The sequence below is a fragment of the Clavelina lepadiformis genome, chromosome 6 (genome assembly GCF_947623445.1).
Source record: "Clavelina lepadiformis chromosome 6, kaClaLepa1.1, whole genome shotgun sequence".
Lineage (NCBI taxonomy): Eukaryota > Metazoa > Chordata > Ascidiacea > Aplousobranchia > Clavelinidae > Clavelina > Clavelina lepadiformis.
This window is the reverse complement of record NC_135245.1, coordinates 13,890,788-13,909,657: the sequence shown is the minus strand read 5'-3', so window position 1 is coordinate 13,909,657 and position 18,870 is coordinate 13,890,788. Positions and strand designations below refer to the sequence as shown.

Below are 18,870 nucleotides of genomic sequence, written 5' to 3'. Positions count from 1 at the left end.
ATGACCTCCAACCCATTAAGATTTACACACAAAAGTAACGTCCAACAGCGTTTGTGCAAAGCTAACCAGGCTAGAATACAAATGTAAGCCTATGCAATTACAGTTAAATTTCTGACCAAGAACAGTGAGCGCAACTCGCAGATCAACTAGAATGCTAACTAATTCGCGTTATTCCTGGTCGCCGCTGGAGTTAATTGGCCATAGCTTTGACAGAAGTTATGCACCGCTGAATGTGTTTGTGTTGGACTGCTGACATTCCGTGCGAACATACGGATACTGTACACTGGTCAACAACAAGTTATAATCACAAAAAGCGTGTTTGAAAATAATAACACCAACATTTCTATAATCTTACAATGCAAGATGTTTTACGGAAATGAAAAAAAAGAAATTCTTTTTGCTACACACACTATACTATCGTTCAAAGCTTTTCAGGTTTACTGTAGATTGCTTATTAGTAAATAGTCTTTTGCAAATTACGTATCGTTCATGACATTGTTGTTATCTATTCTTGTTAAAAACTTGGCCTTGTACGGCTTTCTTCTTCGTCTCCTGTTTCTACTCTCCTTTAAATCCTCCTGATCATCAGATGCTAAATCATGTTCTTCTATTATGTATCCTAACAAAAAAACAGAAATTAATTACTGAAACAATTTCTATTGCACGTTTCCTCTGACACGATCATACCAGCTCACCTCGTCGTTTGCATTCTGCCGTGCTGGGAATACCAATTTCCCAGAAATTTTCTGGTGTGGATGGAGGGATAAACTGATGACGATGACGACAAACATCTCTAATAGCTTGCTCCCTTTCTGTATCCGGTAAATCACTGAAATGCAAAAAAATGCAACTACAATACTGGTATCTATACAGCATACATATTGAGTTAGTTTTTTGTTTCAGATATCTACTACAACAACCAGCTTGTTATGATACATTTTTATCAGTTTGGTATTCAGTTCCTATTTTCAAGACTGTTGAAGGCATTTTTTACCTGTAATATTCTTCACACTGTGGACATGCTTTTGCTTGCATTTTCCTTCGATCCTCTTTTTTCCTGACAACTGATAGACATTTTACGCCCTCTGCATCTTTTTGTGGCACACAATCAAAACTGTCATTCATCATACAAGCAGTTGTAGAAGGGGGGCTTGAAATAATAACAAAAGAATATCAATCATCAAAAGCCGCCATATTTTGTGCACTAATTGCATCTCCCTCTTGAAATACCGAAAAAGTAAAGAAAGAAGAAAATTGTCAAACGTATCCACTACCATGAAAAATGAAGCAAAGTCAGTCAAGGAACCGTATAGGCCAAAAATTGAAAATAAAAAAATCTGTATTACATTTGCCAACCATAAAAAACAAAAATCATGAGTATATGAAACATTGATGTACTTTCCAACCAACTTTCTCAGGTTGAAATTTTCAAAATCATCAACCGCCTCTAACCTGCTATTTTGGATCTTACAACCAGTAAAATGCCGTTTAGAAATATATTCAGATGTTTAAGATATCAAAGCGTAAGCTAATCAGGCTCTTTTTGAAAAACTTTGAAAATTATTTTGAAACCTGATCAGAAAAATATCCAACTGCTATAACTTTTTACTTATTTCAATTATGATAAACTGAAACTGTTTCTAGCAAGATTGAAAAAAATTCATAGATTAGAAGTATACTCACTAACTCACTTTCTATCCTATTGAAAATTTAAGGATAATACATTGCAATTTCAAAGGCAGCACATTATGCAGGATATAAAGTAAATCACCTAGAACAGGGTGGTCCAAGACTTCGAGTATGAAGGGCCACATTAAGGTTTGAGTAAAACATTGCAGGCTGCAAACAGGGCAACTGTAATGTTAGCAAAGGTCTGAAGCTGCTGTTCTAATTGACTTGATGCTTTGTTCCACAACTGATAACGCACTGATTAATACTTTCTATTTGCTTGCGTCTGTGCTTGCAATAAAAAGTTAAAATCATTGCATGTAAGTTATGTATCATCAAAAATACAGTGACATTAGCCGGCATTATCACTCCATAATAATCACATATTGACTTGCACTTCAACGATGTGTCACTTATCTCAAGCTGCGGCTAATGCAACCCATTTAATTAAAACGCAAGTGTATTTTAACAAAATTGAATTTTGCACTGGAAAATACAGTGTAATACAATTCCGAAAGTATTTGCGGGCCGCACAAAATCTGTCTGCGGGCCACATGCGCCCACGCGCCATGATCCCACGCCAATGCGCCATCAATATATCAAATTGTCCTACTTCCAACTACTTTAAAAGTAATGTTAATGAAACCGCAAACGTTTTGTGCAATAGTGTGATGTATGAGATGGTTCTTAAACTATCAATGCAACCCCTCGGTTGCTGGTATATTTGTGAAGTATATGGTGGAATCAAGCAAAATCTTGGCTCAATATTCACAATACAAATCGACCAAACAATGTGAGAAGTCAATTTTCCTTTTCTAAAATTGTCCTTGTGTACTCAGTTTAAAAACCCCTGATCTAAATGATTAGACAGGAAAATAAAGGAAATTTGTAGTAAACCTTCATTGCAGCAGTAAAAGTATCTACATTCAGTTCATGTACTGACCTTATGTTTGCTTGATGCCGCTTATCACAATGCCCATCATATCTGTTAAGCTTTGCAACATTACAACTTCCCAAACATGTCAACTGATTTTCCTTATCACATGCCGGCTGATCAGTATTTGAAACTGACTCCGTGGCATTTGATGACATGTTCAGCAAGAAAACATCGGTTTTATTAAATAATTCATCAATCGATGTTTGAAGATCATGCACATTTGTGGTTAATGACAACTGTAACAAACAAACATTTTTTGCTTATTTAAAGATTGTTCGTCATATTATATAGTTAAGAAATGGTACAGTACAGTAGAAATCACTTAATATGACCACCCGCGAATGCTCTGATACATAATTGTCCGTTAATTATGACCAATATTCGGATAGTATGACCACTTCTTTCAGTTTTTTAATCAATTTTTCAGGTCAACTATGCAACTTAACAATGGCAATTGTGTCAATTCGGATACTGTGACCAAAATGATCTGGCCCCAAGGTGGTCTAATGCAGGGCTTCTCAAACTTTTTGGTTTTGCGACCCCATTTTAGAAAAGAAATTTCTATGCAACCCCTAGGGGGTAGCCTACACGTTAATGATGTTAAAACAATAAACATCCAATTACAAATCTCAAGTAGTATTTTTGTCTCTGGCAAAATCATACAAGTGCACACAATCCACCGAAGTACAGTAGCTGTAGCCTGCAGTAATAAAAAAATCTCATAATGGAAACAGTAAAGCGAATAAAAAATAAACAAAAAACAATTCAATTTAATTACACAAACTTGTTTCACGACCAAAAAATGACATTTTGCGACCCCGTTTGGGGTCGCGACCCACAGTTTGAGAAGCCCTGGTCTAATATATCAGTATCATCAGAACGCTTAGTTACACTCGGTTCCAAAATAACACTGAAACTTTGGCTACGAAGCTTAACTGCATACGTTTTCCAATGAACACAACTTTATTTTTAGTTTTGTACATTTTGTGGATTTTCTCCAATTTGCTACTTTTAACTAGAAATGACCAAAACTATTGTTCAGGAACAAAAGTCATTAATGTTTTGACCAATGTTATTAATGTGATAGTACAGTGCAATAGCATTTAAAACATAGATTGTTTCAATAGTTAGTCCTACTCTTCACCTGCCAAAACACTGAGCTGACAAAAAATTTGCACTACATCATAATTACACTACAAAATAGCACCTCATGGTGATTTTCAAATGTTTCATGTTTCTCATAAATGGGAGAGATGGGTTTGTGAATATTCCTACACAAATAACTTTCCACAGGAGACCGGGATTTCACAGTTGGTTCTTGTTTTGCTTCAATATCTGAACACAAAGCAATTAATTATAATTCCACAACTACTTATCTTTCAATTCAAATTATCGGTAAAATTGAAGTTTGTCATTCTAGTCTCAGATTAGAAGATGATTGTATTACAGTTATTATGGACAAAGATAAAATGAGTGTAAACATAAATAAACTGGGGGAGAAAAGACGACATAAAAAGATTAAAACAAAAAATATTAATTCTGAAATCATTGATTTAAATTGAACATGAGTTTTGTTTTTTACAGAAAGTAAATATGCCATTTTTGATAGACAATATTAGAATAAAAAAAATATAGGTTGGTTTCAGAATCAAAATCATACTTAATGATTCAAGATTTATTTGTAAATATTGAAAAGTTGGCAACTATTCCATTTGGAAAGGTATCAAAATGTTTAACCTCAAACTAATTACAAGTTTTATGTATTAAAAAATGCATATTAAAATTGTATGCATTTTCTGGTAGACTTATACTTTATTACTTATTATTATCCTCGATTATGTGTACCTTGTTTAAGAAGCCGTACGTGCTGAAATTTTGCGATAACCATGATTTTGTTGGACTCTTATGTAATGATTAAAAAAGTGTATTAAACCAATCATAGGCTAGCATAATCGGTGTTGTTTTTTTAATGTGGGGATTACCCTAGTAAATGGTGCATTAAAAACTTGCAGGTCGCATTTTTAGGTTAGCCTAAATTATAGGTGAAAATTGATGAAAGTTGACACTTTTAGCCTAAAATTGCAGTCTGGACTTTAATATTCTATTGCAAACGTTAGAAATATGTGATTTTATTAGGAATTCATGAAATAATAGCCAAGGCATACTAAAGTGACAAACAAAATTTCAGGAAGCCCCATACGTGATTTTTCGATTAATTGCATTTTAAGCAATTTCAATTTAGTATGTAATTTACAATAAAATAAACAAAAAAATCAGGCCTTTCTACAAGTATATATGAGGCCTTTCACCAGAATCCGATTATTTGGGTGCTTGTACTTTTTTGCCTGAACTAATGGAGCAAGGTTATTTTATACCTTAACTAAGGTCACCACAGCAATAAACTAGTTGCTCAAATACCTGAATCCGAATTCATGTCTTTGAGTTTGGGAAAATTCAGAGTTGCTTGTTTTTTTTCTTTACGCTTCAATGGCAAAACCTAAAAAATATTTATAGCGAGTATTATATATTAATGAAACTTCTAAAACTAGCTAATACACAAGATTACATCGGAAGAATGGTTTCATTAAAAAAAACCTTAAGTATTTTCATATTTGCTTCTTTTTCATAGTTCTTGACAAAATTCTGTGGATTAGAAACATTTTTCCTCCTTATTTTTACAGGCCCACTTAAAACTGGAGAAGCAGGAATTGAAAACTCATGATCATCCTGCTGATCCACCGATACAAAATTTTTGCAACTCTTCGGTAAATCTGTGCTTCCGAGAACACCTCCAATGGTGAATTGTTCATTTGCAACACATGTTGAACTCAATGCAGCAGACTGATTATAAGGTTTATGTAAAGATTCATAGCAATTATCTTCATTCAAAAATCCTACTGGAAATTTATCAGAGTCAACAATGACTTCATCCTTTTCTTCTTGTTGTTTTGGTAGAGCAAACAAATTTGATGACACTGAAACTAAAATAAAAAATATATAATATGTTTGCAGCTGTTGGCCAAAATTTATCTAAAAGGTGGAATTATTCATCAAGTAAATTAAACATAGTTCACTTAAAAGCTCTGTTTTGTGCGAACTGTTTTTAATGTTTTGTGCTAACTGTTTAACAAAAAATACCATGTCAGTAAATATCAAGTAGCGCTTAGTTCAATGAGTCAAGAAAATAACTCAGCCGAAATAAATGAAATATGTTGTGGTTTAGGATTTTGATAAAAACATGATAATACATATTCATATTCATAGTACAGAAACTGTGTCACTGTCAACATCTGAAACTGTGTTATATTTTAAAAGGTGGCAGTAAAAAAGGAATAATAGGGTACCCAGTAGTATAAGGCAAAAATATTATGGTCAAAGTAAAAGTATACCACCACTCTATCCAAGCCAGTGACAGCTAATGAAAATAATAATTGTGGATAGATATTATCTTCAGTACATTACTTAAATCTTGCCGCTATGTTGTGTGAAGCTTGTAATAACTTATAAATGATATTATATGTCCATTATTCTACATAATAATAATTGATTGTATGTAATAATTGATGCTTATATTAGTTATTACAGTTATTAATTGTTAGGTTTTATACCAGCACTCACAAGATCAATAAAAGTAGATAGATATAGCTAACAATTGCAAGTAAAAGCATGACATAAGTTGGAAAAAAGTATGCTTAAACAATTTTAAATCATTTCTAATAACCTATTTTGAAAAATATTCCAGGATCCACTTGCGCAGCGGCACAACAACTTATATGGGTCTATGGGTAGTGATTTTCTCATCATATATATATCATACATATTTTTCTTTGACAAAGCTTAAGATAGTAGGAGATACCATTTGTTAAAATGTGCTTAGCATCAAAGGCTTTGTAACTTCGGAGCAAAGTAAGAAAATTTTGAAAAATACAACATCCAAAATAGAGAAGAATGAACTAAATCCTAACATAGTTTTCCTTCGAAAAGCATTTGGTCATGGAACAAAAATTTTCTGAAATTTACAATTTTTTTCACCAGTGTGAGCAATGCATACCAACTCCAGTGTTTAATGCTTCCATTGTATACTGGACTGCAGAATTACTGGTTTAAAATATATTTGATATAAATGTTTTTATTATGCCTTGTGACAAATTTTACTTTTTAATTTTAAACTATTGTAATATCTTTGAGGGCCTGAAAAAATCTTTTGGAAAGATTTACAGACCAACGCCATTGATATTCCTTGTGAATAAATTGTGTATTCCTGTTGAATTATTTTAGAAATGGGTGTGTGCCTCACTTTGGGGAACACTGACGAAACTATCAAACTTTTCAAATTCAATATAATAACAGTTTTCATAATATTTTGCCACAAAATTTTGTATTTTAAACCAAAACGTTTTAATTATCATATAAGTAACCGTAGATACCTCTCTTCGTAAAAACTTCATCCATAGATGCTTTATTCTTCCTGTTTATTCTCTCCTTATCATGTAAATTTGTTAAACCAGCTTGTGCTCTACAACACACAGCAGAGAGATAGTGACATAAGAGATATTCATATAAAAGGTTAGGTAAACATCTTTATACTAAAAGCCTTACTCCAGAAATTTTTGGTGATAGTTATCACATTTTTCTTTCATTGCTTTGTAATCAGTCTGCAGTTGCTTGTAGTCATTTGTCAGATTCGACTGAGCAGTTTCACTATTTTTCAATGATACAGTAAGTTCATCCAAGGACTTCTTATATTCCGTCACTTTATTGCTGTCTAGAAAAATTGCTTTGATTTAATGTTTACACTTGAGTTCTCAATATGATGTCATAATGATATCGTTTGCAACTTGAATTATCCTGGTGCAATGTGTCGCTGTTAAAAGTGTTGCAGTTTTGCGATTTGCATTGGCAAATAACATTCATTATTTGGTACTAACCGCTTGTTAATTGCAAACTCAGGTAAGTGTGGAGTATAGCAGTGTTCTATGACCATGTAATATTGCATGTACCAAGTGATGTCAGATGAAAAAAATGACAGCTGAGAGTATTATAAATGAGGTCAATGGCAGAGGTTAAACAGTAAGTCATTTACCTCGCAATCCATACTTTTTTGCTAACTACTGGCAACGTCATTCAACGAGATGAATGTTATATACTTGTGTCAGTAACAAAGCTACGTGTGAATGTGTTTGCAATTTACGAAAGAATTGAAATTTACGCATTGAAAGAAGCGAATTCTGACACATGTCGCTAACAATAGTCTACAGATGTTTATACTCTGCAGTATCTCTTTAAATGCTACCCGTAACTGTTTCCTTTGGGTGTGATATTTTACAACACCTGTCATAAGCAAAGCTATAACTTAATATTTTTCATGCGATGTCGAAACTAATGCAACGATTTTATTAATTGTTTTGGAATTAAAAATACCGTTTCACGATTATCACTCAAGTCTAGAAAAGTGTATGAAAAGTAATCGATTATATCAATTATATTATTACACTACTATAATCGATTTATAGTAACAGAGAACAGTTATCCACAAAAGCCTGTTAAAAAGTGAATAAAACTAACTACTTACCGTTTACTGAATTACTTGGTAACTGACAAAACAAACAGTTACACGCAAAATATTATTTTTTCTAATGGCTTCGCGGTCGACTTGGGATCTGTCTGCGGTCGATTGGTAGACCGCAATTGACTGGTTGGGCACTCCTGATTTATGTCATACCTCACAACACACGTGACGTGTTTATTTGCATAGAATTTTTTAGATGCACCTTGGCCACCACACTATAAGCACATGTTATGAGTGTGTCATTATAGTGCTGTAGCATGAAGCTGGTAACATAAAACTCAGAACAGACTTTTTCTATTATTTGCATTAAAATGAGTTTCATAGGAAGATCTAAGTTTGCGTCCTTCTCTTTATGATGATGACATAATTTCAAGCCTGTAACATTAAGCCCGTAACGAGTGCAAGTAAACAATATAAAATATTAAGCAACCTAATATCAGACAGATTGTCATAACAAAATATATAAACTGTATATTGATCCAGTATGTAACACACTAATTTTCCAAAAAAACTGGTACAAAAATATTTTTATTGAAGCTGTTGCTGATCACAACTGTATAAGTAATGCATAAGACCTGTTCAGCATTACAAATAAATATTTTAAATTGAAGTGATTATTTCAGACTTGTAACAGAAAAATGATTCACAGAAACTATGAAGTTCATGTTGATAACAACATTTGGTTGACACTTTACTTGCAGTATGGTCTAATATGGTCCAAAGTGGAAAGTGTGACACCTGTATGCATAATGTTCATCAAAGCGTGCACCGAACTTTTTTGTCTTCACTCCGATTTATAATAAAAAAACAAAGAATTTAGCCTTCCATGTCTTTGCACACACGAGTTCTCGTTGAAAACTGAGTGCACTTTCCGGTTGGGGCCATGATGTTGCAACTATTAATTTCACTGATATATTTTACTTACCATACAATTCTTTTTTCAAAATGGCTGTTATTAAAATCTGCATTCCTTCAACTATGATATTGCTTGATGAAGTAATGTCACTATTTTGCAAAGTACAAAATGTGCAATTTGTGGTCATGTTTGAAAATGATTTAATACAAAAAAATTATACTAGCCTAGCCTACCGACTGTAAAAAAATTTGCTATTATTAACTAGGATAATAGAGTCTCAAATGAAATTGAGTCTCGAATCAGAGAAGCCTGCAGTTAGTACATTAGCCAACTGTAAGTAAGTTTAGGAGACAATTAGGCCATCGAATTTCAAATTTTAAAAGAGCTTGCAGTTAAGTAAGACAAGATGTGGTCCATTTTGCTTAAAAAAACTGTTTCACTCCAAAATTGTACGCCACGCAGCCTCTTGTTAAGCATCCATGGGTCGATCAGTGAATGAAAAAACTATGGAAAAATGTCCTTTTAGTCTTAGAATAACAAAGAATCTGAATAAGCCGCTTCTAACGAACTTGAAACAATGACAGCACCCTTTTTGAATTTCCGCCAAAATTTATATGCCTTGATAGGACGTCACTTTCGCGAACAAGGGGATTCACCAAAAGCAAACTTCATTGATCGACTCTAAGAACTGATTGTTTTTTAAACAATTTATTGCTCTCACAGCACTTTAACCAACGATATATAGAACATCTTTGGTTTAACCATGGTTTAATAGTACCACTTTAAAAGTATTGGTTGGGTTCAATCAATATCTGTAATACACTAATTTCGATAGCCTACTTTTTCAATGTGATGGTATAGATAGAACTATAGATGGCGGAACAAGGGTAGCCTATGGTTAGTCCGTGGTTATGCTAATTTGGAACAAAATTTTGTTCCCAAAATTATTTCATAAAACAAATTTTTGTTCCGAAAATGGAAAAAATTGTTTCTGAAACAATATTTGTTCCGAAAATTGTTTCGATATTCATTTCATGAATGGTATTAAAAGCAAATTTTGTTCCAAGAAAAAGCTGTTTTTCAAAAAATGATACCGACTTCTAAATTCCCAGGAAGTTTGTTTCACAAATGTAACAAATTCTTGTTCCGAAAGTAGTTAGGAAATTATAAAGATTTGCTACGAAACTTTCGCAGTCACAAGATGGCGTTAACGAACACTTGTACGCTGAATATAAAAACATTTTTAATGCAACTTGAGCAAACTTGGCTAGTGTTATAAATTTTTTTCCAGATTTTTTCTGAAAAAAAAAATATCTTTGTTTAATTTATTTCCTGGAACAAAATTTGGTAGTATGTAACAACTTTAGACACAAAATTTGTTCCGAAAAATATTTCAGAAACAAAATTTCTGACAAAAACTTTTCCAAAAGTTTCAGGAAACAAAATACCAACTCGAGCATGTAACAAAATTTGACTCAAAAAATAGGACTTCAACACATTTGGTTACTGTAATAAATCGTAATTATTTCAAATTTTTTCTGAGAAAACAAATCATGTTTTTTTAATTAGTTTTCTGGAACACATTATGGCAGTATGAAACAAATTCAGACGCAAATTTTGTTCCAAAAATGTTTCAGAGACAATTTTTGTAACAAAAATTGTTCCAGAAACAAGTTTTATAGCAAAAATTGTTCCAAATATTTCATGGCACACTGACATTTGACACACACTGACACTGACATAGACATTTCATGAAGACCGCTTTCCATTTCCAGAATAAAGTAGGCTATATTAACGGCAAAAAAAATTTAATAGGCCTAGTTGTTAATACCACTAATATATCATTAAATAGCCACAAATTTAGATCCTGTGATGTTTTCGAATTAAATTATCAATCTGTACAAAAAGCAATGTCGTTTTTCAATCTATTTAAAACTTAAATGTGATTTCAGCCATTTTGGTAAACTTGTACAATGAAGATTTTCGCTTTGTTCAAATGAAGCATTAAGACAAATATCAAGATTGCACTTGGATAAGCATATATGCAATAACCTGTTATCATTTCAGCAAGTTTAAATCTCTATGTAATTTTTTTATTTATCAATCCATTCAAAATTTAAACTTACATATATTTCTGTCACTTTCAACAATTTTTGCAATGCAATTCACAATAGCAGACATTCATGTCAAGTTAAAATGTTGTTTTTACACAAGATAATACAACGCAATTTACTGAAAAAAAATCAAACATAATAACATAACTTGCTTTAAAATGATCAAAAAGGGTTGTATTAGACTACGCATAACGTTATATTTGTTATAAATCATCTTCAGTTCACGACATAATTGTTAACCTATCGAAGAATAATAATTAATTGATTGATATAATCTGTTCGGTAAACATGTTATCTAGCGGTCCCAGCGAAATTCCTATCTTTTACGTACATTTGAGTTCGCCTATATCGACACCTTTTTTGATCCCCCAGAGCTTTTTGTTCGTTTTTAGTGACAGTTGTAGCTCTTCTTTTCACTCCGGGACGTAATCCCACTTACGACTTTATGACGTTATCGTAACGTATTTAACGTAATTATGATGTCACTATGACTTATTACGACGCAGTGTCCACAAATCGTCATGTTGGTTTTTCCGATTAATTATATTCTAGAAGCGATGAAGGACTCATAACTCGCGAAACAATCACAGAGAGCAGCATTTTGAGCTAACAGTTGATGAAGATGGAGAAGAAGAGAACGAGGGAGATGATGATGAAGATATTTCTGTAGAAGACGTTCAACCTGCTGTCCTATCTCTAATAGAAGCGCTGGCAGCAATCACGAAATTAGATCGCTACCTCAGAAGCAGCGACGACAACCAAGAAGTCTTACATTCGCTCATAAAATTTTAGCAACATATGTTGAACAAAGCTGTCGCAAAAACAAAACAGAAAAAAAAATTGCGATTTTTTTTTGCAAGGAAGTTAATACTGCACTGTACCTTACTGTAGTAACGCCATATTGCTCCGCATCCGTGATCTTGTTTGTGTTGTTCTTTGCCGTAGTGTACGCGAAAAGATAAAATTAAGCGGCAGTGCTGATTACTGATTAGAGTACACGTTTAACCTTTACATTGAACTAAAAGCGGAATTTAGGAACAATTTGTATTGATTCGTCTATACACTCTATAGTCTATAATATAGAATACATAATAGAAATAGATTCCATATCGACACTTTTTCTTCATCTCCTTGAGGTGTCGATATAAGCGAATTCTACTGTATGATCTATTCAACTTAAATTCAGGAATTTCTATACAGAATTTGCAACCTTCTAATTGTCCTTAAAAGTCAGATTGCAATATAACAAATTATTGTGTTGGCCTATACTCCGAAAGTGTAACCCACAACTACTCTGATTTAGGGCCAACTTGTTTCTATACTTGCCCATCACTTGAAGCGTACAGCATTAACAGCCTAAAGTTTAACTAATTGTTTCATTTGTTAAGTAGAGCTTCTTTTGGAATGAAACAAATGTTGCCCCTGCATCTAAGAAATTAATGACGCTAAAATACAACTTCACACACCAGGTTCAGAACAAATCATTCTAGTTAACTCATTTAATTACTGGTTATATTTGCTTTGTACACGATATACAGCAAGTAAGCAAGATTGACATTGACAAAAATTTCATTAAAATTTTGAGGTCTTTCCAGTAACGTAAAATGTTAAACAAGTTTTTCATGATAACAAAGCAAAAAAGGTTATTAATAATATCAATGGTACTTGGATTCACTCAATTCACATACCTATACGAAATGTTATATTTTCTTAAAACAAGTGACAGGCTACTATTATGAATACACAACACAAACTGAGCTGTGATACATCAAATTTTGTAGTAGAATTACGATAATTGTTGTCAACAAAATTAAGAATGCTAAGCGTATATAAGATGCAGTCGGCTACTGCAGAAGGACGTTGATATATATGTTTGTAATCTGAGGTTATATACCAATGGTGGAATATGGAAGCATGATTTCACGTTATCACAAAATCAATTGCATCACGAAATACAGGTAGATTAATTTGTTGCAAATACAACATAAAAATTCGCTCCTGACGATTTGGCTGAAATTAAAACATTGCAAGAAAGCATACAAGTTTAGTAGTTCCGAGGTCTGCGTTTAGGAGTTCTTCTGAGGAATCTTCACAACGACCTAAAATTTAAACAACACTCTAGTAACATCGAGCCGCTTACAAAGCTTGTAACTTAAACACTTTACACAAAAGACAGCCAGATATTTTAAAACATTGTCACTGAAATGAATGGGGCTCGGTTTCAGGCGGATGATATTCATGGCTAGTGGACCAATACGTAAAATCGGGCTAACGTTACATTGTTGTGCTGATGAGTATCACTAGGAAATCTTTACAACCTGCGACATTAGCACCGCCGTGTAAACATTGAGTACGGGACAGTTTTAAAGTCTATGATTGGTGCTATTTTGTATAACGTCGCAGGAGAATCTTGGGATGCTACATCCAAGTACTTCAGTAATTTTTCTCACGTCTGTTCATTTAATCACCCAACGGCTCAGTAATCAAGGTTGCAGAAAAATTTGGTCAGAACTGAACCTGATTAATGACTTACGTTGGAACAATATCAAATACTGCATCTTAACCCAGCGATACCACTAGTAATACCACCGCAACTCACATCTCACCGAACAAAATTGAACGCATGAAAAGTGCAGTTAAAGCTTCTGATATTCATTTTTCCTTGCAGTAACGAAGTAGTGAAACTATCCAATGAAAGTTGCCAATGCCATTACTGGTATCTCGAAAACATCGGCAATAATTCCAAAGGTCGATGATTAGAAAGTTAAATAGAGTCTGAGTTAATAATCACCAAAGGACGGTAATAAAGTGATAAGTATAACCATAAGTTTTTCTTCTCTTCTTGAGCAGTCTGCGTAGGCATGTAAAATGTTTTGGGCTAAACCCTGTTATGATTATAATCATCAGAGGATACGATATGGCTTATGCGATAGAGAAGCATGTCCGGTCTGGTTCCACAAGTCGCATGCCCTCTCCTTCGAACAAACCTACAACGAGTTTGGTGGCCGTGCTGTGCAAACCTTTTATCTTGATCAATTTTAGCCCTCGGGGCTTGGCCGGTTTTTACCCGTTAATTATGTGTGAGCATATTTTCGTGGTATTATAATGCAAAGATTAGCACCATATTTTTTTCGCTCTCCACATTCCATGGTGAATATTAAATGATATAATACGCTTAATGCTATCATTTAACTCATTTCTCCGAAATTAGTTTTCGTAAAACAGGCTGACCCATACATCAATATCCGCTACGAAAGCGGAAAATGCCGTCATTCGCAAAACAATATGTGCTATATTTCAAACGCAAACGTCTCTTGATAAAGGTGACTCTTTATCGTTTTGAGGCGAGAGCTCGTTTGAAATACGATTCACACCTTTCAACATGTTGTTGTTAAATTTACTTCGCTTCAACTTATACATAGCTTGCATATACTATACTTTTGTGTACATATCTATACAAGCTCCTATTTGTAAAATATTGCCAAGTATAAACCACAATTCATAAAGAACCACGGTTATCTATTTGTACTATGGATAATGAATGATTAACAGCAACGAAAAAAGAGGTGCCTATTTTACTGTATTCACAAGATATAATATACTGCAATTAAGCCATTTTCCACAGTTCAGTCCCTTTCTGCCTTACAAGTGCTCTAACACTCGTGAATATTAAAGGCAAGACGACGGAAAACATTTTTTCAACAACAACACTTACACATTTCACTTCTGTGTAGGCCTCCAAGCCATATTCTCCCAGCTCACGACCTTGACCTGACATCTTGTAACCGCCAAACGGGCTCATTGCTGAGAAGATGTCGTACGAGTTAACCCTGCAAAACAATACAACCGCCTTGAATCAAATATTTACCCAGTTTGTACCGTTCCATCGTACTGACTGTACTTCAAGCACACATATGATTATTGATTATGCCTGAAATTCCTAACACCTGAAAATGGGTAACAACACACTAACTTACCAAATGGTGCCAGCTCTGATATGATTGGACATTGTAATGGCCTTGTTGATGTTCGTGGTAAACACTGCGGCAGCAAGTCCATAAATAGTGTTGTTGGCACGCTCAGTCACCTCTTCAATTGTTTTAAATTTCATAATCTGCATGACTGGACCAAAAATCTGCCATATTTGAACAACATAAATACACATTTGTTGCATGTTAAAAATAACTCGGGGGAGGGGAGTTTCTTGCAGAGATAAATCACTAGCTAAAGGTCTTTATTAGTCTTCAACTCCTATATCATCTTCACAAATGTTATCAAACGAATGTAGCAACATGCATATTGCACCTCTTCTTTGGCAATTTTCATGTGGTCTTCCACATCGACGAAAACAGTTGGTTGAATAAAGTAACCTTTGTCCCCAGTTTTTTCCCCTCCACATAACATCTTTGCCCCTTCCTCTTTTCCACTTTTTATCAATGCTTGAATTTTTTCAAATTGTTCCGTGTCAATCTAAACACCAAAAATAAAAGCAGGACTGAAATAGCTGAAAAACGATCATCCAATTTACTGTTGAAACATTACTTGTGAAAAAAGTTAATGCAGAATTCTTCCAGTTTTGAAACAGTAAAAGTTAAAAAATATGATCGAAAGTGAAACATAACAACGCACCTGAGGGCCTTGTTCAATTCCTTCCTCCCATGGAGAACCAACTGTACGCTTTGCAGCTCGTTCTACACTTCTTTTGACAAACTCATCATAGATAGATTCTTCCACGAACACGCGTGAGCCCGCGCAACAACACTGGCCCTAATAAAATAGTTAACAGTGAAACGATACCAGAACTGAGAGCAGTAACACACGCAACAGTACGCTTCAAAGTTGAACCAAATAAATGTCTATTGGACTTAAATTAAACAAACCAAACCTGGTTGAAGAAGAGGCCAAAGTGTGCAGTCTCAACTGCCATATCAAGATCAGCATCTGCAAAAACAACACATGGACTTTTCCCGCCCAATTCAAGAGTCACTCGCTTCAAATTGCTCTTGCCAGCTGCTTGCATGATAATATGTCCGACCTACAAACAGAGACTCATATTACTGAGCAGAACTAAAAGACAATTATTTGATTATTATATACCATTAAAATACACTCATGATCAAGTTTCCATTAAACATCCATGTGCAAAGATATGAAGCATCCAAATACCTCTGTGGAACCAGTAAAAGCAACTTTGTCAATATCCATGTGTTCACTAATTGCAGCTCCAGCTGTTGGGCCATAGCCAGGGACAATATTGACAACACCTGGTGGAAAACCAGCCTAAAACGAAGCATGTAAAATTGTGAATGCTGAAATTTTACCAGGCTAGGACTTCGACAAACACTGAGTTATTTAAAAGCTATTTACCTCCTTAATGAGAGCACCAACATACAAAGCTGTAAGTGGAGTTTGCTCTGCAGGCTTCAGAACAACTGTACAACCACAAGCTAGGGCAGGTCCAAGTTTCCATGATTGCATAAGAAGTGGAAAATTCCATGGAATGATTTGCCCACACACTCCTACTGGTTCATGACGAGTATAGGTTAAAACATCTCCATCTGCATAAAAAGCAACAGTTAAGCTAACAAAATCACCATCGCCTCAGAAATGCTTTAACTGGTTGTACAGCACATACCCATTGGAATAACTTTGCCATGAATTTTGTCTGAATACCCAGCATAATATCTGTCCAACAGTAGAAAGTGTTTGATGCAACGAAATATTTACATTTACACAAAAAAATATCACAAATAGTTAAAATACCGGCAGTAACGATACAACTTTCACACATAATCAAAAAAAAGCAAATTAGTAAAAATGGATTTTGATTAACTTCCAATTTTAAGTTATCTAAGTTATATCCTTATACCTATAGCAACGAATGACTAGCTCCAAATCCACGTTGTAAGCAATATTGTACGGTTTTCCGTTGTCTAAAGTTTCTAGGCACTGCAAAATTGTAAACCTCATGATAACAATTTGTAAATGTCATGTATTTAATTGTACTATTAAATAGCACTGCAGAAACGTAGGTTTTCAATGTGTTACTTACCGCCAGATAATGTCTGTCACGTTCGATGAGATCTGCAAGACGATTAATAAGTACACCTCGTTGTGAAGCATCCATAGTTCGCCATGGAGAACCAAGTTTAAATGCTTCCCTTGCTGCTTTTACAGCAACATCTACATCAGCCTAAGCATCCAATAAAATGTAATTTTATGCAAGCACAAATTCCAACCATCAACACAACCATAGATCTTAACTTATAAATATAGAAACTAATGCTATACATGGAGGCTTTCAAAGTACTCTGGGTTTCCATCTGCTTAGGCCAAGCATATCAGGTTATGTAGGGCTACAATCGGACTGTTGCTACTTCTGTATTACAAGAAGTATAGTAGAAAAAAGGAGCTTGTTGATGATAAAAGATATAAACCTTAGAAATGTAAGAAACCCTCAACGGGAAACACATAGTATCATACATACTTAGAAAATATACCGTAACTGTTCTTAGAACTGTGTTTACTTTGATCTAAAAAAAATTTTTCACAATAATAGCACAAACCTTGTCTCCTTCCTGAACATCACATATCTTTTCTTCATTGCTTGGATTGAGTGTTGGAAAAGTTTTACCACTGATAGAATTTTGCCATTCATTGTTGATGAAAATCTGTGTACAGCAGCATTACAGTAAACAAATTTTACATTTATAGTACTTTTTCTGTTCTTGCAATAGAGACACCAATGACTAATAAATTAACTTGCAAAATATTTCAAAAACTGTAGGCTTTTACACAAAATTTATTGAGCAGTATTGTTACATTGCTAAATTTGTAAACTAGCTTACTGTCGGTTAAGACCAAAAGAAAAGGTGAGAATTTATTCGCCATTTTTTTCAAATTGAAGTATAATACATTACATTAGAAAACTTTAAGTGTAGTCATGTAGCCTACCTGAGTATATTGTACTTTGGGGTTTTTAACTGGTGCAGGCAAAGACATCGTGTTGTTGCAGTAATAGAAAAGTAACCTAGCTTAAACGTTTGTGGACCTGTATAGCCAAAATAATAAAATAACATAAATACCGATATATCAAAATAAGATATATGTCATGTCAAATGTCAGTCCAAATAAAGTAGAAAGTAATTATTTATTACAAAACCGTAGTGGAGGTACCCCGTCAGGAATATACCTAGGCCATATATACTGATACATAATATACTAGGCCCTATAGTCCTATACCATATATACACTGGCAACTACCACTGATTAGACATTAAAACCGTTGTTAACCTGGCTATTACAAGCAAAAAAATACATGATACTGTACTTATGAAAAATCTTTTCCATGAAGACCATAACGTATTAAGCACTCATCTAGCTCGAAACAATCTGCTCTGTCATTGCAGCTGCATCAGGCGGAACCTTATTGGTATCTCTTGATTGAATCTGACCTGCAATAGCCTAAGAGAGGTAACCAATATATGCCATCTACTATAGCTTTACTGGCATATTGAGTTACCACTTCGTCTCCTGGCTTGAGCTCATTTCGTTGTAGAAAAGCACAGACCATGACCTTCAAACCTCCATCTAATGACGTGAACTGGTGGTGGTAGCGGACCGGGAGGCAATTGACGTCACGAAGAAATGTGATTGACGAAGCGTTCGATTTGTTTGGCTATGTTTAGACCAGAGAGTTTATATACAGGTGAACATCTATGGTTCG

At 34.2% G+C, this 18,870-nt stretch overlaps 2 protein-coding genes across 2 annotated transcripts; both read right to left on the bottom strand.

The window, feature by feature from the left end:
- Positions 1-279: 279 nt before the first annotated feature.
- On the bottom strand, positions 280-9,245 carry LOC143462331 (uncharacterized). The gene is made up of 10 exons (XM_076960457.1): positions 9,100-9,245; positions 7,205-7,370; positions 7,033-7,121; positions 5,201-5,586; positions 5,024-5,102; positions 3,813-3,940; positions 2,612-2,841; positions 995-1,150; positions 696-829; positions 280-619 (listed from the first exon to the last, which is right to left on the bottom strand). The coding sequence occupies exons 1-10, from the start codon at positions 9,215-9,217 to the stop codon at positions 477-479; spliced, it is 1,629 nt and encodes a 542-aa protein (XP_076816572.1). The 5' UTR covers positions 9,218-9,245; the 3' UTR covers positions 280-476.
- Positions 9,246-12,639: 3,394 nt separating this feature from the next.
- On the bottom strand, positions 12,640-18,230 carry LOC143462532 (aldehyde dehydrogenase, mitochondrial-like). The gene is made up of 13 exons (XM_076960737.1): positions 18,099-18,230; positions 17,711-17,815; positions 17,197-17,337; positions 17,014-17,093; positions 16,780-16,829; positions 16,512-16,702; positions 16,311-16,424; positions 16,030-16,179; positions 15,774-15,911; positions 15,450-15,614; positions 15,122-15,279; positions 14,860-14,974; positions 12,640-13,243 (listed from the first exon to the last, which is right to left on the bottom strand). The coding sequence occupies exons 1-13, from the start codon at positions 18,144-18,146 to the stop codon at positions 13,211-13,213; spliced, it is 1,488 nt and encodes a 495-aa protein (XP_076816852.1). The 5' UTR covers positions 18,147-18,230; the 3' UTR covers positions 12,640-13,210.
- Positions 18,231-18,870: the final 640 nt, after the last annotated feature.